The 24,189-nt window shown below is 42.6% G+C and overlaps 2 protein-coding genes and 1 pseudogene across 6 annotated transcripts; 1 reads left to right on the top strand and 2 right to left on the bottom strand.

The window, feature by feature from the left end:
* The first annotated feature begins 122 nt into the window (after positions 1–122).
* On the top strand, positions 123–2,240 carry LOC133910468 (uncharacterized; annotated as a pseudogene).
* Positions 2,241–2,913: 673 nt separating this feature from the next.
* LOC133911875 (probable protein S-acyltransferase 22) lies at positions 2,914–7,921 on the bottom strand. 3 transcript variants are annotated; one of them, XM_062354322.1, is made up of 10 exons: positions 7,579–7,921; positions 7,340–7,453; positions 6,860–7,097; positions 6,650–6,747; positions 5,937–6,005; positions 5,744–5,815; positions 5,419–5,547; positions 5,190–5,270; positions 4,521–4,706; positions 2,914–3,975 (listed from the first exon to the last, which is right to left on the bottom strand). In XM_062354322.1, exons 1-10 carry the CDS (start codon positions 7,618–7,620, stop codon positions 3,244–3,246), a joined length of 1,761 nt encoding a protein of 586 aa, XP_062210306.1. In that variant the 5' UTR covers positions 7,621–7,921; the 3' UTR covers positions 2,914–3,243. The 3 variants fall into 3 exon arrangements, with proteins under 3 accessions (XP_062210306.1, XP_062210307.1, XP_062210304.1); XM_062354323.1 differs by having other exon boundaries at positions 6,732–6,784; XM_062354320.1 differs by having other exon boundaries at positions 6,732–7,097.
* Positions 7,922–13,529: 5,608 nt separating this feature from the next.
* On the bottom strand, positions 13,530–23,988 carry LOC133911876 (pre-mRNA-processing factor 39-1-like). 3 transcript variants are annotated; one of them, XM_062354324.1, is made up of 14 exons: positions 23,828–23,988; positions 23,354–23,729; positions 23,168–23,274; positions 22,375–22,604; positions 21,103–21,270; positions 20,437–20,797; positions 19,798–19,941; positions 17,182–17,334; positions 16,987–17,103; positions 16,526–16,606; positions 16,289–16,438; positions 15,416–15,676; positions 14,817–14,921; positions 13,530–14,036 (listed from the first exon to the last, which is right to left on the bottom strand). In XM_062354324.1, exons 2-14 carry the CDS (start codon positions 23,682–23,684, stop codon positions 13,890–13,892), a joined length of 2,355 nt encoding a protein of 784 aa, XP_062210308.1. In that variant the 5' UTR covers positions 23,685–23,729; positions 23,828–23,988; the 3' UTR covers positions 13,530–13,889. The 3 variants fall into 3 exon arrangements, with proteins under 3 accessions (XP_062210308.1, XP_062210310.1, XP_062210309.1); XM_062354326.1 differs by having other exon boundaries at positions 23,354–23,717; positions 23,828–23,981; XM_062354325.1 differs by having other exon boundaries at positions 23,354–23,736; positions 23,828–23,981.
* Between the last annotated feature and the right edge of the window lie 201 nt (positions 23,989–24,189).

Genomic DNA, 24,189 nt, shown 5'->3' on the forward strand with positions numbered 1-24,189 from the left:
TATATATGTGTGAGTGTATACGTGTCTGATTTATACTTAAAAAAACACTCAGCACTTACGGGCCACTCTTTGGCAAGCACGACCAACTGAGCTTCAGCCGGCCCAGCCGCCAGCAGCCATCAATGGCCCACGTCTTCAACAAGGGCCGGCCGCCATCAGATGTCAGTGACTTTATGAAGGGCCTCCTGAGCTGGCACCTCATCACCTGAAAGCTCAAGAAGACCGTGGACCAACCTCCAGAGCCAGAGGTGCCAGCGGCCGCAGGTGAAGTCCCCGGCGCACAGCCCGATAGCTGCTTGAAGCCGCACGACCGGGAATGGGCGATCGCCATCCGCGGGAAGCTGGCACATGCGTGCGCCGAGGAGGCTGCACACCGGTGGACCGCGGATCCAGCATTTTAGGTAAGGGTAACATGCTAACATATAAGTAGAACTTATATGTTAGCATTTTAGGTAAGGGTAACATGCTAATATATAAGTATAGAATTTATATGTTAAGATGTTACCACATATGTAACATGCTACCTATAAGTATAGAACTTATCAAAAACATAATACAAATCTACAGACAATGATACTCAATATTTCAATTCTCTATTCCATTCCCTGCATTCCTACAAATTACAATTGCTAAAATCCAATGAAATGGAACCTCGCCCGGTCAGGTGGCCTGGGCCTGGTGCTCATGCGCCCGCTGGCAGCCGCTGCTCCTGACCCTCTTGATACTATACTAGTACTTGTGCAATTTTCATTGCCATTATCTTGATAGTTTAAGAGCCTTTTTTTCAGCATTACACTCTACTATCTAAGGTTTAATCAAGTCTGCAATTTTCATTGCAATTTTTTCAGCAAATATTTTCCCTTTCCTGGGCTACAAGCCTACAAACATGTGCTTGCATAGCTGCATGAAGGACGGGCAAGCCATGACCGGCATGCAGGCAGTGCAGTAAACCAACAAGAGCACAAGCAGCGCAACGTAGCGCGCAGAGCCGCAGACTGACCAGGTTGCGTGAATGACCGTGTTGCAACTAGCAAGCCACGAGCCATGCGCCAAAAAGAACAGAAAGAAAAATCCAGCGTCGCGTGATTTCCGCGGGATCCATGCACGCATGCATCCATCCATGCATGCATGCAAACGCGCGTGTGAGGCCCCGCCGGGACAGGCGCATCTGTACACGCAGAGACACTTGGTCGCAGCGACAGGCTAGGCTACCTCTGCAGCTCTCCACCGGCTCCTCTCTCTGGTCACTCACGGCTACGTACGTACAGGTTGCATACGGCCAAATCCTTAGGGTGGTGCACGGCCCACGCGTGCCACCCTTTGGACCCGCCACTTGGCTGTCCCGAGGGGCCTGCGCGAGGGCGACGAGCGCGCGTACACGCCGCGTGTGGTGTCCATCGCCCCGCTCCACCACGGCAGCAGCCCGCTGCGGGAGATGCAGCGGCACAAGTGGCGCGCGCTGCACCGTGTCCTCAGGCGCACCGGGCACGACGTCGCTGTGTACGGTGTACCGACCTCAACGCCGTGCGGGCGCTGGTGGAGGACGACGTGCGCACCTGCTACGAAGGCCGCGTCGCCGGGATGCCAGCAACGAGCTTGTGCAACGCCTGGTGCTGGACGGGATCTTCGGGCTGTGGCACAAGAAGTGGTCCGAGCAGCGGCGCCACTAGTTGGCGCACTGCGTGCCGGAGCTGAGGCCGGCATCCGGTGCCGCCGCCGCAACACGGACCGCTTCTGGGACGTCAAGTTCGAGCACGGCGTGCTCCAGATCCCGCGCACCCTCATCCGATCCACGCGACGGCGCTAGGTCGCTGTTCCAGAACCTGATCGCGTTCGAGCAGTGCCACATGCACGTCGCCAAGCCGACCCCCGGCGGCAACAACATACCACCGCGTACGCCATCTTCATGGACAACCTCATCAACTCGGACGAGGACGTCAGGTACCTGCACGACAGCGGCATCATCGAGCACTGGCTGGGCAGTGACGCCGAGGTGGCCGATTTTTTCAACCGGCTCTGCGAGCAGGTGGTGTTCGACATAAATGACAGCTACTTCTCCGGGCTGTCGGACCAGGTGAAGAGGTGTTATGACTATAAGTGGAGTACGTGGATCGCCAGGAGCCCAGGACGCCAGCCTCAAGCACAACTACTTCAGCAGCCCTTGCGTGATCGTCTCTGTGATCGCCAGTGCGTTCCTGCGGCTGACTCAGACCTTCTACAGCGCGTTCGGCTACTACTGAAAAATGCAAGACCACATCACGGTGTGCACACACCTACTATCTAAGTCGTTGAAGTATTTTGAGATTTGGACTGATGAATAAACTATAAAAAAAAGCTATTTTACCGAAACCAGAACATTTACACACCCTTAAAAAAAGATAAAAAACATCATAAAAAAAGCTAGAAGGTGTAGCTAATTAAACTGTAATACTATTATATTCCACCGAAATATAACTACACCGACAAGTCATTTACAAATCTACCCATTTCAACGCTTTCTTTGGATTGCTTCAAAATTTATGTGCAAAAATATATGAACGGTGCAGACAGTAAATATATGTACATCACGTAGTAAAAATTTCCCTTCCGGCTACTACCGGCCGATTCATTGACTGATCCAAAGGCTGGAGTGTGAACGTTTTCCTCAAGAGATAGCTCGAGGACGTGCACACCCGCACGTGCACGGCCCTACCAGTTTTGGATATCAAATAAGTCTATCATGAAAGCATATATTATCTTATATTTTTCGGTCATACACGCATCGCTCAATAGGCCGATACCGCACAAGAAAGGACCGAACTATTACTCATCTCTCCATGATTCTCAAAACAAATTGCAAACATAAAGAACGAATTCAATTGTTTAACGTGATCAGACAGCACAGCAAGAGATTTGGACACTGTAATATGGATCAAGCTCCAACAAGTCCAAGATCCTCACATTCACATTTTGAAAGACGGCAGGGGAATGCTAACACATTGCAAAGAAACAACAACAGCAATTAATGCAGTTTTACACACATAATCAGATAAAATTTGGCACCTAGCACTAACCCAAAACCGCACATATAATCAGATAAATCTAGCAACTAAACCTAATCCGAAAGCCCGAGACCAGCCAATTCTTGCCAACAATGCTCTGTTGTATCCAACAATTCTCTAGGAACCAACACGCGCATCTTCATATGATTCCAGTCCAGCTGGTCAGCAAGTCAAAAGCTGCCTGCAAGGAAGGCATATCTAACTAGCTCGACTTCATGTCAGTATGAAACCCTTCAGATGCTGGAATATGCAGATCAGCTGAAGGGCCTCCTTGACCAGAATTAAGAATGGCATTCGCCCAATTTGACGATCTGTGCACAATTCTTGAAGGGATACGGTCGCTATCTTCCCCTCCTGATGCTTCATATCCGTCGCTTGACGATCTTGTAAACTCAATGCCCTTGTGAGCTGGATGTGACAAGACTCCCTGCATATCGTCAGCCGTGGATGAAGAAATGCGGAAGGGATGGAGATCAGGCGAGTCAAAGCTACTTTCAGGTGACGAAGCAACATTTCTTGTGGATGCTGCGGTACTTGGTTGGAAAGCGCTTCTCGCTTCAAGCTGTAATGGGGCTAAACTGCCGGAAATTTCCGTGGCCGCATCACTGAAGTGGCTTTCGGTACCGCTTGCAGATAGAGTTGCAAGGGGGTCAAGAGAACGTTCAGCTGGAAAATGACCTCTTTTGTCAGGTCGCCTCTTGTTGTTAGGTTTAATGCCGTTGTCTGGGGCATCATGTTTTGCAATTGGCTTCAGGATTTTGGATTTCTTCCTTGCCTGCGCAGCTGCCTTAGAAACTTCCTCTGCGTTAAGGCGTGCCAGTGTCCATGGACTGATTTTAACTGTTCCAGGTTTTCTCCTTGCTCCTTCCTCTTCCTTAGTTTTCTTATTGCCTGAGTTCTGTGACATGCCGACCTCTGGAGGAATGACATCAAACTGGGAAAGAATGGAGCAAGCAATAAGCATCAACTGTTACGGATGGGAGATGGATAATGGATGATGCATGGTTATCATTGTTTTTAATTCAGCCTGCTGAGGAAGCTTTTTACCAATCGCCAGGAGTTAAGCTTCTTGAATTTGGATAACATTGGTGAATGTGGCTAGTGTAACTACAGTCTTGATAAAGTATTTCTAATTGACACCGAAACGTTATGCTACTTGTTCGAAAACAAAATTTAGCGTGTTTCACTAATCATGATGACTTGAGGGCACGTGCAAATTCTAGTACTTGAAACTTCAGATCTCACTATCCAAGTACTCGACTTAACTATTTCACATATAATATTGTTTGGTTTCAGTTAGCTTTATAAGAACATAAATTAATGGCATATTCAGCTAATTAACAAAATGACACATGCAAGATCCTAACGTTCGATCCATCGTTCAGTAGTGTATCATGTTCTGCTGTCTTTAGCACATCCAGGATCTTTAACCTCTTGGTTACATCAGGTTTTTGACAGAAATGAGTCATTATCACATACCTGGTCTTCCAGGAATAATCGTGGTGGAGTGCACCATGAACCACGATGAAGTGGTCCAAAAGAACTGGCTGTGCTAAATCCAGTAACAGAGCTAATAATAGACATCTGCGGACTTTGGTGTCCAGGAACCTCTTGTTGATCCTCCTGCTCTCTCAAAGCTATGATGTAATCATATGTGCTAATTCCCTGAACACATGAAAAAAAAGCAATTTAACCTCTGGTTATATGGAAAAACGAACATCAAGTTCAAATGGACATATGTTCTACTTTTCTTGCCAAAGAGACAAAATTCGCTGACAGGACCAAGGCCAATTATAGCAACTCATTGCTGTATGCAGTTGACTTATTTCAGTAGAAAAGATGACCAAACAATCGACTACTGTGGGACAAAGGAAGAGTGGTTGTCGTTGTTTCTTATTAAGGGAACCATTAAAGTGGGAGAAAGGAAGAGTAGCTGTCGTTGTTTCTTATTAAGGGAATAGATCATTTGAGTTTCAATACAATAGCCACACAGTGGATAAAGAAAACAGAGCAAAATATAGTGACCACTGACAAAGCATGTAAATTTCTGGAACAGATAAAAAAGATAGAGATGGTCCAAATATGAAATTGTGTCTATTGTATGCTATTATCAAAGGCTTCTTCAATTAAACCTCGAGAGCAACTTACCTTCTTGATAAGAAGGATATGGAAGCATAAAAGTTGAGCGAGTGGTATGGTCGCAACCATTGCTAAAATGGTGCAAGTTGCCTGAAAAAAGGGGGGAAAGTATTACCAATGTTGTAATGTTTTTCAAAAATATCAGCGTCATTTAAATGGCACCAACAGATTCTCTGAATTTCAATGCAGTAAACACATATTAGATAAGGAAAAAGAAGAAGACTTCAGTCGAACTCACCACAACAACTACGAAAGCTACAGTTGAGAAACTACTTCCCAACTTTGTGACAATTTGCCTGGAGAACTCCCCTCGCTTCACAATGCAGAGAATCAACACAAGGACTCCCGACAACCACTGCATCACAAGCTGGTCCAAGGTGTACAAACCATGGTCACAAGAAGGGACATGGAACAACATGGCTAGCTACATGCAGTGTCCCACTTGGTTACAGATGTTAAAGGCAAATGAAATTACCCAAGGGACATTACATAGGGTCTATATCACTGATATAATGCTCTTTAGATTCCTGTTGTTGTCAGCTTGTAGAGACATCCACACTTACCAGGGCAACCGCAGAAGCCATTAGAACAAAGAAGCCTTTGTAGTTCCTTTTCCCTATGCAATTGTTAAGCCACTACAAGAACAAAGACAGCAGGGAAAATAAGATTATTTTTTGCGAGGAAATAAGATAATAATTCTTATGAGGACTGATAGTTCTTAGCATCAGGGGAAACAATAGGAAAAACAAATCTTACTCTACAATGATGATCAAAGCCATCAACACACTTGTCACACACTCTGCAATGCTTACTGTTCTTCAAAACCTGCATAATAGTGTTCTTCAAAACATCACAGTGACATCCAAATTCCAAAGGCGAATAATTTATGCTATTTTTCATAAGATATAAAAAATGTTGAAGATACCACCAAATATTGCACCAACCAAGATAAAATAGCATCAGAACATCTACTTCCCATTTGACTATAACCGTTGTAATATAATTTTAGGGCATACTTAGACAAATGGGCAAACAACTTTATTTGCATAACTGGAAGGCACCGAAATGATGCTATCGGAGGATGCTTGCATAAACACCACATATGGACGATTATCTGAAATCTGGAATCACATAAGCATTTGATTCAAACTACTCGTCATCCAATCATTCTGAATTCAGTCTAGTTAGGTACAGTAATTTGTGAATTTCATTGATTGCCCAGATATGCTTATACATTCACAGATTCATTAGAGTGTGTCAAAGCTCTAGTGAACAGCAAACCGGATATTAGCAACATTTTTAAGGTCTAAGCATGAAGCCACCACGGCACCACCTACAGTCTTCTACATAAGCACATGTCAGGCTAAAGCATAAACTGCTAAAAGTAAATGCGAAACTCACTGTACACTTTTCCTAAGTTTATGAATAGTTTTCCCTTAAAAAAAGTTCATGAATAGTTTGTAGGTGACCTTAAAACCAAGCTTTAGTCGTGCAGACCAGTACATCTTGAAGAAACAGAAGCTCAGGTATGATAGACATGGGTAGTCATACCTCTGCTTCACATAAGCTGCAGAAAAACATGCCTTCTTCACTTATGTTCTGTTCTGAAGTTTGATCATCTGAATGGAGGCATCTTTTGCAAAGGCAAGAAAGCGGGAAACATATTAAGCAAAGTATACCAGAAAATCTGGGCCAAGAAGGTGAATCCTTCCTCTCGAGCATGCTGCTCAGCTTCTCACTGTTATCAACAGCACCAAAACCCTCACTTAATGGCCTTCCTCCATGACCATGATTTGAATCCATTTGGGATTGCTTTTCATCCTTATCCAATTTCGGATGCCTTGTTGAACTGAAAATGCCCGGGTCACCAGGATTTGTTGCGGCACACCATATGTATAACACAACGACACATGTAATCTGCAACAAGAAGACACTCATTACTCTCCAAATAAAACTGTTCTATCACTCAATTAGTTATGTAGTCCAACTCCACATGCAAATCATATTACATTTCTCTGAAAAGCATCGTAACCTGCAATGCCTGATGGCTGGGTGCCACGAAATCGCTAACCGCAGGAGGGCAACCAGTGAAACAAATATCCAATGCCAGATCTATCCACACTAGCGAATTCAATCTCTCAAAAGGACAAGAACCTTACCAATGGAGTGTAGATAGCCATGGCCACAATCTGGAACGTCTTGGTCCCCACGAACGGCACGACGAAGACATAGTAGGCGAAACCCAGGGCCGCGAACACAGCTATCGCCACCACCTGCAGTTAGTCAGTTGCAGAACAGAGTAACAGAATGCGCGAGTGGCAAATGCAAAGAACAGCCAGAACACTGCGAGGAAAAGGGAAAGCACAGCCCCGCACCCCGCACGCTAACTAGATTATACCTGGAGAGGGTGGTAGGGCAGCTGCCACCCGTGCTTCCTCATTGCCGGATTAACCCAGCCTGGACTCCAAGAACGATAGGATGCCAATGCCGAGGGCTATCAAGAAGTAGCAAACCCGGATGCCTCAAGCACCATGGCTTTTCTTCCTGAGCTCCCCTCTCCTCTCTAGAAACCAAGCAACGCCTTGCTCCACTGCCCAGAACCGGAGATTGTGGAGGAGGAACCAAGAACGCAAGGTCCAAGAACAGGGAATGTTTGCGTTGGCCTCCGATAATGGACTTCCGGCAGAGACGGGGTAGAGCTAGAGCATCCAATGCGCCGTCTCGGGGAGTATGACGACTGGCCGACTGGGCGTCTGTGCCCGTCCGGCGTCTCTTGGATTTATTGTGGAGGGCTGAAGCGGCAGTCTGCTGCTGCTGCTGCTGCCGAGTCGTCGTCTTCTTCTCTCTCTTCCTTTCTCCTGTTTTGTTACCGTTTTTCTGCTAGGACCTGTCACGTACAAAAACGCCCAACACATCGGTCACTAGGAAATTAAGGTCTGTTTGTTTAAGTTTTTATTTTTGAGTTTTTCTGAAAAGCTTTTTTTTTTAAAAAAACTGTTTTTGAAAATAGTTTGTTAGCTTCTACAATAAATTTTTAGCTTCTCAGCACATAGCTTCTCAGAAAACAGCGAGCTTCTCAACTTTAGTTTATTTTACTCAGAAATAACCTTTTGACTTCTCCAAAAAACTATTTCTCTGTAACTTCGTTTGTTCTGACTTTTGTTTGACAGAAACAGAACCAGAAGCAGAAAACAAACAGACCCTAAACACCCTTCCTTCTACTACTGCACAGTCGACTCGAGAACTAGTAATCCAATACCAGTAGGGCAAGGAGATTGTCCGAATTAGATTTCGGGAACACATGAAACAGTTTGGCACCTGCGACAACCGCGAAAACATGGGCGGGAGAGTAGACAAAAAGAACAGCACTCCAAAAGAACCGGCAGCTGCGGGAAGAAAGCGCGCGTCTAGGCACGAACCGATCTACAACCCTGGATTTCTGCAGAAGAGCTTTCGCTAATACTTTAGACGAGTATGATCGCTGCCATTACTTTAGACAAGGAACTAGCTACTCGTTTTAGCAGACATGGCGTACGTTTTCCGTGTGCCCGGTTACAATTAGACAATAAGCACTTAGCAGAGGCAGAGGGTGCGTTGTAGTATGGAACATTTTCAAGGTGATGCGACGCTGGGCGTGTCCAAAAGCTGGGGGAGCCCAACTTTCTGCATGCCGACGCTGCGCCTTTTGGTACTCCTCCATAAATTGGACAAGTGGTCAAAAGGAAATAAAGAAAGGAATGCGAGTGGTCATGCGGATGCGGCCTCCTGCGAGCGTGGCGCGTCCATGGGTTCTCTGCTCCATCTCGTGTGGTTTCCTGCCATGACCACGACGGCGCCCGGCCGCGCCGTCGACCTCTTCCTGGCAGGCCTCATAGAGGAACGCTATCGCCGTATATTATCGAGCAAAACGGAAGTGGAAGCGATGAACATGTGGTAAACTACGACTAAATTGAACATGTGGGCAGCAGATTATTGGGCCTTGGAGTCCACGTTCGCTTCAGGTAAAAATCAGGTTGAATAGAAGGTGGGCTAGACTGGGATAAAATCTCAGCAGGATGAAAACGGAACGGGAAAATCCTGTTCCGTCCCGGTGCCGTATCCTGTTTTTTTCAGTTTGTTTTTGTTTTTTTCCGTTCCCGTCTATCCTATTTTCGTTTTCGTCCGACTGAGAAAATGTGAAAATGAAAACGGTAGGGGGGTTTTCTGACCGTTTCCGTCCGTTTTCACCCATACGCTCACTTATATCTTTGGTTGAGACTTATCACTTATGTTTATTATATGCTCGAGTATCGAGTTAAGATTTATGTGGTTCTTTTTTAGAGGGATACAAAACATGACGTACATAACCCACTTACATCACACTCACACTCACGCCTAACACGCGCACACATGCGCATGTCCTAAGCATACACGTTACAGATATATTCTCGCTAAACGGGCACGTGTGTGCATACCCCTAACTACTAAGGAAAAACCCCCGATGAGGCTCGTGGGTCGATCCTAGGGATCGAACCCACGACTGACCGTCCCTGTCAGTCTGCCACTGAGAGCGAACCAACCGAGCTACTGCTCGGTCCTAAAGCTTATATTGTTGTATCTTCGTATCTTGTATTGTTTGAGTGAAATATTGATAAAAAATGATATGTCATGTGAATCGAAAAAGCATATGACATTTTTTTTACTTTAATGCGACTTGCTGATTGGATTGGTTCATTAAACTTATTAATTCAGTTTTATCTGAAGATAATGTTAAACTTATACATGTTGACATGTCTTGATAGTTCTGTAGGTCGGTGTTTCCATTTTGTGTTTTCGAATCCCGACCGATACCGGTATTTTCCCGATCGGATTGGTTCGTTTTCGACCATCCGATTATGTCCGACCGTTTTTGTTTTTTCCCATTCCCGCTTATCCCGTTTTCTTTTTCGTCCGGCAGAGAAAATATGAAAGTGAAAACGGTTAGAGAGTTTTCCCGATCATTCCCGTCCGTTTTCATCCCTAATATTCCACCCAACTCATGAATTGACTGGGTCACCAACATATATTGATTCCTTTTTTAACTCTTAGGAAGAAAAAGTCACCAAACCAGGCATAAAACAACCACTGTTAGCCATCGGAATTTCGAGATACTTTAAAAATTTATTCTTCATAATATTATTCTGCATTAAAACACACTCACTCTCTTCTCCTTTATCCTCTTGGAGCTTGCTCCATAGATAATAGATTAGAGTGGTAAAAAAAAAATTTATAAGATCCGATCTTACAGAAAAATCATCTCTTATGTATGTCACGTATTTTTTTCTTTCTTCTCAATTATACATATCAATTGTTAAATAAAGAAAAATACCCCTCTCTCATGAATCAGAGAAAGACCCTCTCTTATGAGTCTCATATGAATCTTTCGACGAAGGTCTCATGGAATTTCTGAAAGGAATGCCAAGCTGACGCTACGGCTTCGCCCTCCCGTTGTCTACTGCGGTAATGCCGCGCGGCATGTGGGCCGCCTCGTGCGTGCGCCGTGGCACGTCCATGGGCTCTCTGCTCGTCCCATCGCGTATGGTTTTCGCCTCTTTGCCACGACCACGACGGCGACGTATATGCATCGCCCGCTTCCAGGCACCACGGCCTAGGCCATCCTGCACGAGCGGAAGTGCATCGATTGGCTCATCGGCACATGCGCGGGTTACACTTGAGCCACCGCATCGCCACCGTTGCTTGCATGCATGATCAGGTATTCATGTTCCGCTGCGTTGCGTGCGAATTGCACGAACGTGGATGCATGCACACCCTCCATTTATCTTGCCATAACAAGCAAATTGCCGTGGTTGCTTGCTTCGTGCAAGTGTTCCCATCTCGTGCCGCAGTTTTCCTCTCCTTTGTAATTGGGTGCAGGACCAACATTCAGCCACGCGGATCCCCTGCGCTGGACCACATTGGATACAGTGATGCAGGTCCGGTACACTATTGGAGCATTGGTTCATCGTAGCAACAGTTGCAGATTTTACTGTGAAGCCGAATTGGCATTGCAGCAGCAGTAGTAGTTGACTGCTACGCTTACTTCGCCCTTTCTTTTCCGCTCCGCCCCCATTGCATCCTGGGGAGGTAACATGGTCCGTCTGATGCTCGCCAGGTGCTACCTCGCTCGTTGGATGGGAATTGATTAGGCTCCCGCGTATATATAATATACGTCCATACCAAATCAGAGGTGTACGTACGTATGTATGTTTTCTTCCGAAACGTAATATATGTGCTTGCCGGCTCGCCTGCATATTCATCCAAGGTGACGGTCCTGGCGGATGACGGCGACCTCAACTAGTAACTGACCTTGGTATTACTGCCGCACCGTGGCAGGCAAGGGGAGCTGTTGGAACTTGGGATATGTTTTTTTCCTCTTGGATTCTCAATTTTAGATCGTGAATAGTAGAAATTTATCTTGTGTGGATTATGGATTGTGTTATAATCTAGTTATATATTTGCAGAATTTATTTCTAGAATCTGGTTGTTTGTTTACAGGATTCATGATCTATCATCTAAAATCTAGAGCAAACAAACAGGACTTTAGACTAATAGAACAGGGAACGAAGCGATGGAGATAAAGGGAGGACGACCTGGTAGAGGATATTTTAGCTAACCTGATGGGTTCCAATCCACATGGTTCATGTGTATGCCATGCATATGGGATGAACTCCAACTCACGAACTTGCTCCAAAACCACAGCAAGATAATGATAGGGTAACTCGGTCCTCGGCGGTTTCAACTATTTAGAGGTGTAAAGTAGTAGATGGTTTATGGGTTTAGTAGGTAAGGTTTAACTTAGACTGAATGAAGACGTTACGGGTGCATTATATACTTTTATTTTTCCAGAAAAACATAATGGTCTTTGAAAACAAATAGATGAGCATCTATACTTTTCTTCTCTCTCGTGTCTGGTTCTTTTAATTTAGCTTATTTCGAAATACGAAGTGTGCGTGCAACCTCAAGGACTCCTCACTTTTGCCCTCCTTTTCTTCCATCTCCCTTCGAGTATTCAACCTTCCTCAAACCGCTACTAACTATTTTATTTCCAACACATTAACACAAAGATATCCTTCGTCATTTCACTCTACTTTTTTCTTGATTCTATGACCTTATTCTCGTGCCTAGTCAAAATATGTCTTCTAAAAGGAAATGCAGGAAGTCTATGATTGCACACAAGGACATCCAACAGCTAAGTTCCACATAACATCATCCTTCCGCACCCAAAAGGACTTGCCAAATGTGAGGCGCACCTTTGTAAAATTGCATAGAAATGATTTATCTGCCCCAATGGGGGCACTCACTCGGGGCCTGGGGTACCAAGTACCAACCTAGCAATCTCAATTCACTACCTTGAATTGTAAAACCTGGGAGAACAAAACTGAAGTCAGTTCTCTCACAAATGTCCACGCCTTTTTTTCGCGACAGAGCTTCAGGATCCCGGGTGGTTTTCTGTTATCTACAACATAAAATATGTGATATGTTTGCAAATGACAAATCCAGAACCAGATAGGCTATTCCATCAGAAACTTGACTCATGCTTCTACAAGTCCTTTACTACGTGCTTTCTTCTTCCCACCTTTTCGCTACCTTTGAACTTGCTTGATCTGCCTCTGCCGTCCCAGTTTCTATCCTTGCAAAAACTGGCTTTGGCTCCATCATTACCTGGCCTGCTTTAAGGACTCCCCATTTCGTATCCTCCTAAGGACATAGTTGACAAAAATTACATGCTCTGGAAAAATATCGAGGGCACGGGCTAGTGATGCGACGAGGAGAGCCGTGGAGGGCGAGATAGATATCGGCAGCACCACGGGGGTGTGTGTAGTGTACATGTATGAGTGCGTGTGCAGCGCAGCACGGAACACGCGGAGCGGGCAAAGACGAGGCGCCGTGGCAAACGAGACGACAGGGCGCGCTCGCGCACGTTCCAGTCCAAGGAAATTAGGAAGCTGGGTTGCTACGTCCACGGGGCGGCGTGCTTCGGGCGTGGAGATGCCGATGCGGTGGTGCGAGTCCTAGGGGCGACGTTGCCGTTTTGCTCGATCAGCGCGCCCGCCTCCCGCGTACGATGACGCCATTTAGTTTTCTGATGCTGTACATGGCAACTAGGTACGGCACTGGATCCCATACGGCCACAAGTCCACGTGGAGTTGTATTTCCCGGGACCGTGTGAGACTGGCAGTCAATTGACACCGCTCGTGCCGTCATGCGCCTCAGCTACAATTCCGAAGACCTTTTTCGCAGGTAATAGTTCGATTCCCAAAGACATCGGCAAGAATTCCCACATTACAAACGGGTTTGGACTGTAGATTATGACAATTATGAGGCAGCAACTCACACGCATAGTAAAGACCGCTAATTCAAATGCGGCGTCTACGGTAAGCATTAATCCACACGAGAAAACAATGGCAATTCTAGGGGCATGGATTCTACAACCAAAATGTTCGACTATACAAATCTCTGATTTGGACTCATGCGACCGTCCTCGTACAATACCGCAAAATAGCATCCGGATAAGGGCGAGCTACACCCCAACACTGACACGAGTCTTCTAGGAACACTAGCAGTACAAAAGGATTTGCGATGCCTTTTACCTGGAACTGGCAGACCTCTGCCCATTTGACTGCAGAAACAGACACATGCCAAGGCAACCTAGCAGGCTCGCTGAATCAACGTCGAGGATCATTGTACAGATCAGTAGTATGTTGTGCCATAGTAAGGTTGAGCTGCCGCAGGTTGCTGAGGGTAAACTGCCGTAGGGGCCGGTGCTGGCGCCGCTGCAGGCGCTGGTGCTGCCGTCCCCATTGCTGCAGGATGTGCGTAGGTTTGTTGTGTGTAGGCCTACAATATTTTTCAACATAATTGCATCAGATGAAATTTAACAGATTTAAAGTTACAGATGAAGGTAGAAAAATAGCTCACTGGAAAAATGAGGTATATCGAGGTCCAAGAGACAATGGTGATATCCATAATCCCAAACAATGCCATTCAAACAGCACAGTGGAGAAATAAGTCCAGATAAAACTAACTGCTAGTAATAGTGAGCACAATATTTTGAAAGACAAACACACATACATAGTAAGGCCTGGTTCATATCTGTTGATGTTGGCGTAACTATAGAAAATAGGTCACTGCCAGTAGGCCTTGTTGTATCACTCGGTTTGTTCGACAGATTACAAGCAGTGATTATATCCAATTACCATCAGTGTAACCTATTCCGCGCAGCAAGGCATGTTTGGGTAAGAACCTCAGAACTATCATCCACCAGGAATAAATTAAGTTATGGAGTGGAGGGAATTCTTGAAAGAAACTAAATACCAAATAATTACAATTTAAATCCCACGATATAATGATGGCAGCCCAAGAAGCACAGAATTGTTAACCTAGGATAATCTCTATTATTCTGGCATGATCCAAGCCTCTTTTTTTGGCAAATTGATATCCTAATGTTTATTTTCCCTTTTGGGAATCCAGATGCAAGCAGGGAATCTGGATGGTCTTAAAAAAGTGCATGACATTTGTCATAGTTATTCATTGCAACAAATTCTGGAATATGCTAAGCATAATCTTTTGAATATCCAGAAGCACTTCGTAAATTTAGGCAGAAAACACAAATAGTACCTGAGCAGAGTATGTTGGAGGATATGCACCATAAGGAGCTGCTTGAGGAGCAGATTGAGGCAGTTGCTGGCTGTAGTCATAAGTTCCATATGGAGGATACGCAGCCTACAGTGCAAAACAAGTTGAAGTCCATATGCAACAATAAAATAGTTAATCACAATAGCATCATTATACCCAAATAATGGGGACTGCTTGTAAAAGAAATACTAGAACACATCCAAAGCTTCTTGGGTTTTATTATTCAAATTCTAGGTGTGATGGAAAAGAATCATAGTATGAGCTTTTAAATCTAGCAAATGAGCACATCAAAATGGAAGAACAAGTCACAGAAAAGGGTTCTAAAATCAATATATTTTCACATTTCCAATAGCATAGGGAACATGCATGTTAGCTGCAAATTCAGGATGAAACAATGAGAGGTGCTAAGATAAATCACCACAAAATTTCTATCCACGTTTGGGAAGATCTAAAGAGGTTTGAATCCAGAAAATCAAAATGCCTCATTTCTCCTATTATTTTCATTTTAAAAAAACTGTCTTTTATCTCACACCATAGAAAAGCGAACAACTAAATCATGCAGATTTGTCAGAATATGCAACCTGCGGTGCATAAGCAGCTCCCCATTGTTGCCCTGTTGCTTCAGATGTCGCAGGCCAAACTGGAGGATTATGAGCATTTGGATCAGTTGCCATGCCTGGCTGAGTTCCCCCAGTTTTAGCCAATTTGTCTCTGTCTGACACAATAGCATCATCTGCTTTTCGTTTCTTTGATGACAGAATGCTTCTCTTACATGAGAAAAGAGTTGTATGCCGATTTAAAGCCTTCTTGATCGACTTTGCATCCCCAAAGAGATCCAAAAACTGCATACAGTTTGTAAATGTATCAATAATCTAACAATCAAAATGGATAAGTTCATAAACAAATTAAAAGCAAGGAAATACTGCTGCTCAGTCATTTACATGGAATTCATATTAGCAGATTCCCATCTATGATAACTGTACAAAAGTGTATCATTGTGATTATTGGAAAAAGGAAGAGAGCAGGAATTTCACATTTATATAAACTTCCATTCCATACATAGATATTTGCAAAACTCTACAGTTCAACTGAATGAAAATTTCAAATATTATCAGTCTACTTCCTACCCTAGCGATGAATAATCAGATGATCACACTGAACAGTTACATGTTTGTTCCCCAAATGCTAGCCAAGAGCATCAGTGGTGTAATCTCCAAACAACCAAACTTCTTACCTATACTATATAAACCACCGTACCACACCCAGTTAGGTAACACTATCTTAACACACCTAATAATATCATTCCTCTATTTGGTCTTCAGTCTCTCATAGGCAGATTGACAAAACAAACGCCCTGAGCTACAAATTTGAAGATGCATGTCTTCTAAACAGACAAAAAAAAACAAGAGAAGTAGAGAACTATAGTGTACAAAGGCACAGCCTTTAAGTATTACCTCTAAAAATATGGAAGATATTTCTTCTTTGTCACCTAGACTTGCCACCTCCACTTGAGATGGATCAGATGTAAGGAACTTCTCCACAAGGGAATCTAAAAATTCAATACGCTTTTCACATGGAAATAGTGACTCTAGATGGATGGTAGCCTGCAAAATAAAGGCAGTATTAGCCGAATTAAAGGGTAAATGAAGAGAATAATTGAAACATGCAAGATAAATTTCAAAAGATGTAACCTCGAGAATTAGTTTCGTCACGTTGAACTGCTCATGCAATGCAGTTATGGTCTCCCTTGCCTTTTCCAAGTCTCGGATAGCCTACACATTTTCAGGAATACATCAAAATCCACTTAATGAAACAGAGAAATAATAAAGATAAAAACAGCGAAGAAGTCATAACCGAGTTCAATCGGCTACTGATCAAATAGGGAAAAGAAAGGGCAGCTACTAGCTCAAAAAGACAAACTGGAGTGCTTAAAGTGCAAATCATAATGTGTATGCGCAAATAATTCTCTTTCTATTAAAGGTCTCATACACAGAAAACTTACACAAAGGCACAATTTCAAAACTATTTTCTTATCAATTAACCATGCATGTTCATTCAACAAAGACAGATATTCGGATGATACAATTTAGACATGCGTGTAAACCATGAATTTTCTCATTTTGGTAATATCAAAATTGTGATAAAGACCTACCAAAAATAAGAAACGTGAGTATTGAATCAGCAGTGTTGGCAAGAGCTGGCTCTGCTCCTTTTCCCTTTCAGCAGCAATGGTCTTCTCATAAACTGAACAAGCAGATTCTTTATCTCCCTAAAAGGAGAGAGAGATTAAACACACTCTTGAGCACTTAGAAAAGCTATCAATATTGTCATTTGTCCAAAGACATACCAGTCGGTGCTCCATATTAGAATGTTTCACAATGGCCTCTAGAAAGCCAGGACATAGTTCCGAGTAAAGATGCTGATATTCTACACGTGCTCCAGAAACATCTCCATTAAGCTCCTTAAAGTGTGCACTAAATAGATGGATCTCTGGCTGCTTCTGTTAAACATAATAAAAGAAAAGGCATGTTGCGATCAGCAAATCTAAAACGGCTATATTGTGTGATATGCATTGTGTTGTGTAAAAAACAATATATACATATATATATATATACACACACACACACAAATATATATATATATATACACACACGGCAAGTCTATTCTGCGCCTAGGCGCAGAATAGACTTGCGCTGCGCCATTGTGGTCGGCCAAGCTAGCATCTTCCCGCTAATGCCTTCCGTGAGTCAACAAATAAAAGAGTCAATCCGCTGATTCCACATACACATCCAAGCCCACCCACCAAAGTTGATTCGAATCATTAAAATGCAATATCTCTAGAACCACAGACCCGATTTTTTATCCATTTAAAGCATATTGTTGGAAAAAATACGCTTAACAAAATGAGATCCATGAAGGCTATATTTTGATGAAATTTTAGGATCGTTATACAGTTGCAACATGGTAGACATCTAGTTGCGTTTTGTGCTATACTGCAGTTACAACTTAGGTTGTAGTTGTGACTAAGAGATAGTCGAGTTACAACATGCTGAATAGCATAGGTACAACATAATAGATACTCTAGTTAAAACATTGTTCAGCATGGTAGACACTCTAGTTACAATACGGTGAACATTCTAGTTACAACATGGTAAACAATCTAGTTATGATATGCATTGTCAAGTGTAGACTAGTTACAACATGGTATATACTCTAATTACAATATACTGAACAATATAGTTACAACATTATAGTTGCGCTTTGTGTTATACTGCAAGTACAACTTAGGTTGTAGTTGTGATTCAGAGACAGTCGAATTACAACATGTTAAACAGCATAGTTACAACTTATTAGACACTCTAGTGACAACATATTAGACACTCTAGTGACGACAATGCATTGTGAGTACAACACGGTAGACACTCTAGTTGCAACATGGTAAACACTCTAGTTGCAATATGGTAGTTGAGTGTGGACTAGTTACAACATACTAAACAATATAGCATTTCGTGACTATGAGTTACTATCAATTACGACAAGGAACGCTTCTAAGATACAATCATATCCATCACAAATTACGATTAGTTACAACTAGGTTCTCCACAAAGTTTTCGATACTTGCGATAATTTTTTTTCATAATTACAATTGTTGTTACTATATTGTTGAGATTGTTTATACTACTGAATTACGATAAAGTATTATTCATTGAAATTTCATAGAATCACGATCCTATTCGCTACAAGTTGCTACCAATTACAATGTGTATTCCTAGCTACTATCATATACAACACAAATTATTATCAATTATGGTTAGGTTACCTACTAAGGTCTACTATGAGTAACGATCAATTATGATTTAGTTACAACTAATTATCACGCTTTGTTGTGATAGTTATAACTAAGAATAGTTGTTATTATCAGATAACAAGTAATCTGCACCTCAGTTGTGACCTGTAACAATGCTGAGTTACGACGGTGATCACTGAAAATAACGTTAAAAATCACTACAGTTACAATGAGATTGCTTAAACGATTACAACTAGCATTAAACATGACAGTTACGATAGGTTAGTAACTATTATTGATGCGATGGTAACGACAATTACGATTGTAAAAGCTCCAAAATTACTATTCCTGCTGATTGTAATCAATTGCAACTTCCTCCGCTATTCGATTACTACCGTCTTCTCTGTTATCTCTCTCAAATGGGTACAGCTCTGGGTACGTCTGAGATTTGTAGGATACATGCTGGCGGTAGGTGGGAAGCTAGGTTGGTTGGCGGGCAGGGTGCCCTGGCTAGGTTGGTTCGTGCTCAAAGATGAACTGGCTCCATGAGTTGGCTCGGCGCAACATGAACTATAGTTGAGCCTAGACACATAATATATATATATATAGACACACACTTCTTATCTACTCAAAAAGAAATTTTTAAGATCCCATAAAAAATAGCATCAGGAGAGCTACCGCTACAGAACTTGGCTACCCAAAAGTTCGACACTGACCATGACATAGTCGCAGGTTAAAATTTTGTTTTCTTGTGCTTTTGAAAGCTTCAGTTATCAAATGAGATTTCGAAAAGCCAGGCTGCCCAAATCAGTATACCGTTAGCAATTTATCAGTCAAGAATTAAAGTACATATGAACATCCTACAAACTAAATTGTTATCTTTCTATTCTGTTCTTTTTAACTGCATTCCTGCATGGAAAAAGGAATCTAACATCAAATAAACACTCATCTAAGAGGTGCAAAAGCAAGATGTTCTGTAGCATTGAAAAATATTACCATGAATACAGAAAAGAATGTTGGTTAGATCCACATTCAGACCTTGCTGATTGATGTACATATACATATAAATACAAAAGTATATGCAACATGTATGATAAGGATTGGAAAGGGAAATGTTAAAAGGAAAAAAAATTATGTAATCAAATATAAATTGTTATACAAGTAAACGTATAATACCTTGACAAACACATGAGTGGCACGAGTCAGGGCATTGTTTGCTAGTTCTAGGCTTCCTTTATCCTCCATACATTGCACATACCGGATCCAGAATTCTGAATAACTAGCACATGCAATAACACATCTTTCGTACAATTTGATAACCTGAAACAGAATGGTGTACCATCAGAAAACTGATGTAGCAGGAAAAAGGGAAATAAAAGGAGTAAGAATTCGATATTGACAAAAAAAAAGAGAAGTCACACAGGTTACTCCATTAGCTGATTAGGAAGGCCCCTCCATAAGAAAGGAGGGACCATCCTTGCTTGATAGATAGATGGTTAAGAAGGTGAGCATTAAGCAAATACCTGCATATATGAGATTAAAAATTCAAACAACTGGGGTATTTGGTACCATATATCATTAACCCAGAACGGCCACTGACAAATGAAAGATTGGAGTACTTAGCCTCATCGAAACCAAACATTATGTCCATGCTCTATCCTCAGTTCAATATCCCATTAAAAGGAAGCTTCGTCCAATACTAGCCGTTAAAGCATATAGTGGAGCCAATAAGACTGGATTGTAAGTTTCCAAGCATTCCATGAAATCTACTAAGTAAATAAGTGGCAAAAGGTTGCTAGAAGTGCAAAAGCATACCTTATTAATGTCTTCTTCCTTCTCGATAAAATCAAGATAGTTATGCCAATTTTCAAGTTCTGGATTGTCAAGAGGCTTGACGTGAAAATATGGTCTTCTAATACCTAGCTCAAAACCAATAATCTTAGATTCATACTCTTTGGCCTTCTTGTACATCTCTTCTCTCATGGATACATATTTCGCCAGGTTCTCTGCTTCTGTTGAAGTTGAAATTTCAGGTTGAGCAGATTTATCGACACCATCAGGATGTGCCTCCCCATCAAGAGCCTGAGCAATGTCCTCAGATGTAACACCATATGCGGAAGCTTCTTCTGCAGTAAGTATTTCCGACAAATTCCGTGTCGAAGCCAATTCCTTCAAGCTGAGTAAAAATAACAATTAGTACTACAAGATTTTGCATTCTATCAATCATCAGCCACTATAAAATGAGAAACTACCTTGTGTATTACGACTCAGATGCTTAAAATTACAAGCCTAAATAATAGCAACATTAGGAAATGCCAAATGGTATAGTTGTCCGCGTGTTTATTCTAGTGATATAGTTGTCCGCGTGTTTACCCTAAATTTCCGTCGTCCACTCATCAGCCAATAACACTAATAATTAGTAAGCCACACATAAACAACAATAAAATAATATACATAAGAAATGATATAATAGCAACTCACCAGTTAAAGTAACGGTCAAGCTGCTGTATAGGATGCTCTAGTATCCTCGTGTATATCACGGCTAGATGACTCCATGCCTGCAGCGATTCTTCATACTTAATGTACTCATCCCACAAAAGATTGGAACGGTAATCTGTTCCAACATATGCCAAACCCCGCTCAAACAGTCTGTAGAAAAAACAAAGACAACGTAAGTTACTGAAAAGGTGAGCAAAGTTATAGGTGCAAAAACGGAACAATGAGACAAAAGGGCTACATTAAGGAAACACTGAATGTGAGGTGATTGGCATGCGCAAAGAGTAGTAGCCACATTCACATGTAAGGAGGACATATTATTCTTGATAGAATCGTTTCTATGCAGCATGGTAATGTTATTATGTCAAATTAGCTAATGTATGAACTGATCGCGTTAACGCACTAACATTGGCTCAAAGGAAATTTCTACATAGAGACATTGGGTTCACACAAGATCAAATAAATACTTCATTGTAAATTTAATAACTAGATGTAGGTCTAGAATTGGCCGTTGAAATTGAAGACATATGATCACTCTAATAACATGCACCAAATTTGAATATATCCAATTTCCGAATGGGCTATGCTGCCACATGGATTGCACAAAAAATAGAGCTTTTAAATATTATATCTATACTATATAAAACATGAGTTGGTTCCCGCGTCACCTATTTCTCTACTCTCCTTCCATCTAATAAGAACTCCTAAAATTCGAATAATTTACCCACTTTTGCCATCCACCCTCGTCCTATATAAAACGCGAGTTGGTTCCCACGTCACATCTTCCCTACTCTCTTCTCATCCCATATGATAAAAATCTCTAAAATTCGAATAATTTACCCATTTTTGCCATCCACTCTCATCCTCCAGCCTCCTCGCCTTTATTAACAGCTACGAATATGTAACCCGTTTTACTAATAAAAATAATTAAAAAAATAGGAGGGAAATTAGAGCATAATCTCCTCCTCCTTTTTCGGATCCCATTTGAAATCAAACTACAACATCACTCCCGATGCATTCATTCGACGACACTCCCATGGCACATCCACATCTCCATACGTTGAGTTTATGCTTGATGTTACCGCATACAATGTTTGTATTTTCATTGCAACGCACGAGCATTTAGCGAGTAGCACTTAATGAGGCAGTCCTATATAAGGTGCTTTACAAATGCTGAACCATTCAAAATAAAACAGAGAACAAAAACATTAGATACAACAACTTCATCAAAATAGGTGCATTATCTGTAATTGCTACCTTCGGATGATATCTGGGTCATCATATGTTGAAATTGCAAACTGACAGTAGTTATACCAAATGTCCACTGAATAAGTTACTGAAAGAACTGCTCGTTCATACACCTCTATAACTTTATTGACACCATCAAGCCGGCCTTCATGATCTGCGTATTTCTTCCAATATCCAAAGCAAAGAGGGAATTCTGCAAGAAATGCATCATACACCTTCCGTATCTTCAAAATATTGCTCTGGACAAGAGTATAAAAAAACATGGCATTAGCATAGAAGATTTTCATCATACAAAATTTTCAGATTTTATTATTGATCAATCAAACAATAATCTTATTAAGTTCACTTCACTGCAAAAAAGACCAAAGATCATACAAGGCTACAATAGGACAGAAATAAAACTTAACAAACACTAAAACACTTCGATATGACTGTAGGAAACACAAGGATCATGAAATCCACTAGAAGGCCTACACTGAGATCCTATACCGTCGAAGGGGAAGCAATTGTACAAATTTAGGCCCTTAAAATGCACATCCCAATAAAAGCAAGGAAGCAAATAATCATACATCAAAATATTTTCAATATGCCCCCAAATCAAAGCCATTATGAAATAGTATAACTTTGTATTCAACTTAATTTAAATAAATAGCATATGATCACATGGAAAACCATGTTGCATGTGAGACCAAAACAAAAGAAGGGAGAGTTGTAAACAAATTAGCTCCTTTACATATAACAATAGGCACAAAGAAAGTCACAAGAATGATTTGTATGCAAGGAGAAGCAATCCAAACTTTACCTCAGCATTTTTCTCTGTCTCATCAATAAGTGTGGTCCAAGCATTGAAGTCTAAACAATTTGCCATGACGACATTCCACAACCTAACCTCTTCTGCTGAAAGAACAGCTGAAAAAACAAAGCGCACATTAAGAACAAACAGCAGGTAGCATAGCAAATTATGACGAACGTGTGAGCACAACATTACCGTCCTCATAGGATGGTTCAGGAACCGGCTCGCCCATCTCGTTTGCGGCAGCAGCACCATTCTCTGTAAGTCCTGCAGATTGGTAGTCAGCCGTCCCATTGAATGCTACGTGCTCAGTCGCATATGCAGAGGCATCGTCCCCCTGAGCTCCACCGTCGGGGGCAACGACGCTCTCACCGGCGACAAGCGCCCCATCAGATTGAATAACGTAGCTCGGATTTTGACTGTACGCGTTGGCATCAGGATTGGCACTGGCTGGATCAAAAGCCGCAGCACCAGGCTCCGCGCTGCCGGAATCAACACGAGTAGCAACGTTCTGGTCCTGCTCCATTACGCACGAATCGCAGGAGTCGAACCCCGCGACCTACACAAAGCCCTAGCCCCTAGGCGAAGGGACAGCGCGGAAGGTAAAATTAACGCGCCAGAAGTGGATGCATGTGCGTGAAGGTTCGCAAGAGGGTGAGGGACACGCACCGGAGAGCCGCCGAGGAGCGGGGACGCGCGCTGGGGACGTTGTGTTGAGCGCCGGCGAGGAGTAGGGGTTCGGCGCCTGCGTGCGAGTTGGCGATGCGGATGGCCGGAGGGGTTAGGGTTGGATCGGGGGCTGTCGCGGTGTGGATGGAGGAACGCGGACAGGTGGGCCGGCAGGGGAGGTAGATAGAGCTCGCGGGCTCGCGGCTGGCAGGCCGAGGAGTCCGTGCCCTACGCCGAGTTGGTTAGTTAGCCCACGGGCAATGCGCGTCGGCCCAAGTAAGGAGTACATGGAATTTTTATTTTTATATTTTTTAAATAAAAAATTACAAATATATACATCTGTTTTGAAAAATTATAAATCT

This window comes from Phragmites australis, chromosome 3, assembly GCF_958298935.1.
Source record: "Phragmites australis chromosome 3, lpPhrAust1.1, whole genome shotgun sequence".
Taxonomy (NCBI): Eukaryota; Viridiplantae; Streptophyta; class Magnoliopsida; order Poales; family Poaceae; genus Phragmites; species Phragmites australis.

Coding starts and splice junctions, on each gene's coding strand:
- LOC133911875 (XM_062354320.1), bottom strand. CDS start 7,620: ATGAGGAAGCACGGGTGGCAGCTGCCCTACCACCCTCTCCAG. Junction 5,271..5,418: donor TAGCTTTCGTAGTTGTTGTG/GTGAGTTCGACT, acceptor CCCTTTTTTCAG/GCAACTTGCACCATTTTAGC. Junction 3,976..4,520: donor GATTATTCCTGGAAGACCAG/GTATGTGATAAT, acceptor ATTCTTTCCCAG/TTTGATGTCATTCCTCCAGA.
- LOC133911876 (XM_062354324.1), bottom strand. CDS start 23,684: ATGGAGCAGGACCAGAACGTTGCTACTCGTGTTGATTCCGGCAGCGCG. Junction 21,271..22,374: donor GACCCAGATATCATCCGAAG/GTAGCAATTACA, acceptor TTTTTTCTACAG/ACTGTTTGAGCGGGGTTTGG. Junction 17,335..19,797: donor CCACTCATGTGTTTGTCAAG/GTATTATACGTT, acceptor TATGTTTAACAG/AAGCAGCCAGAGATCCATCT.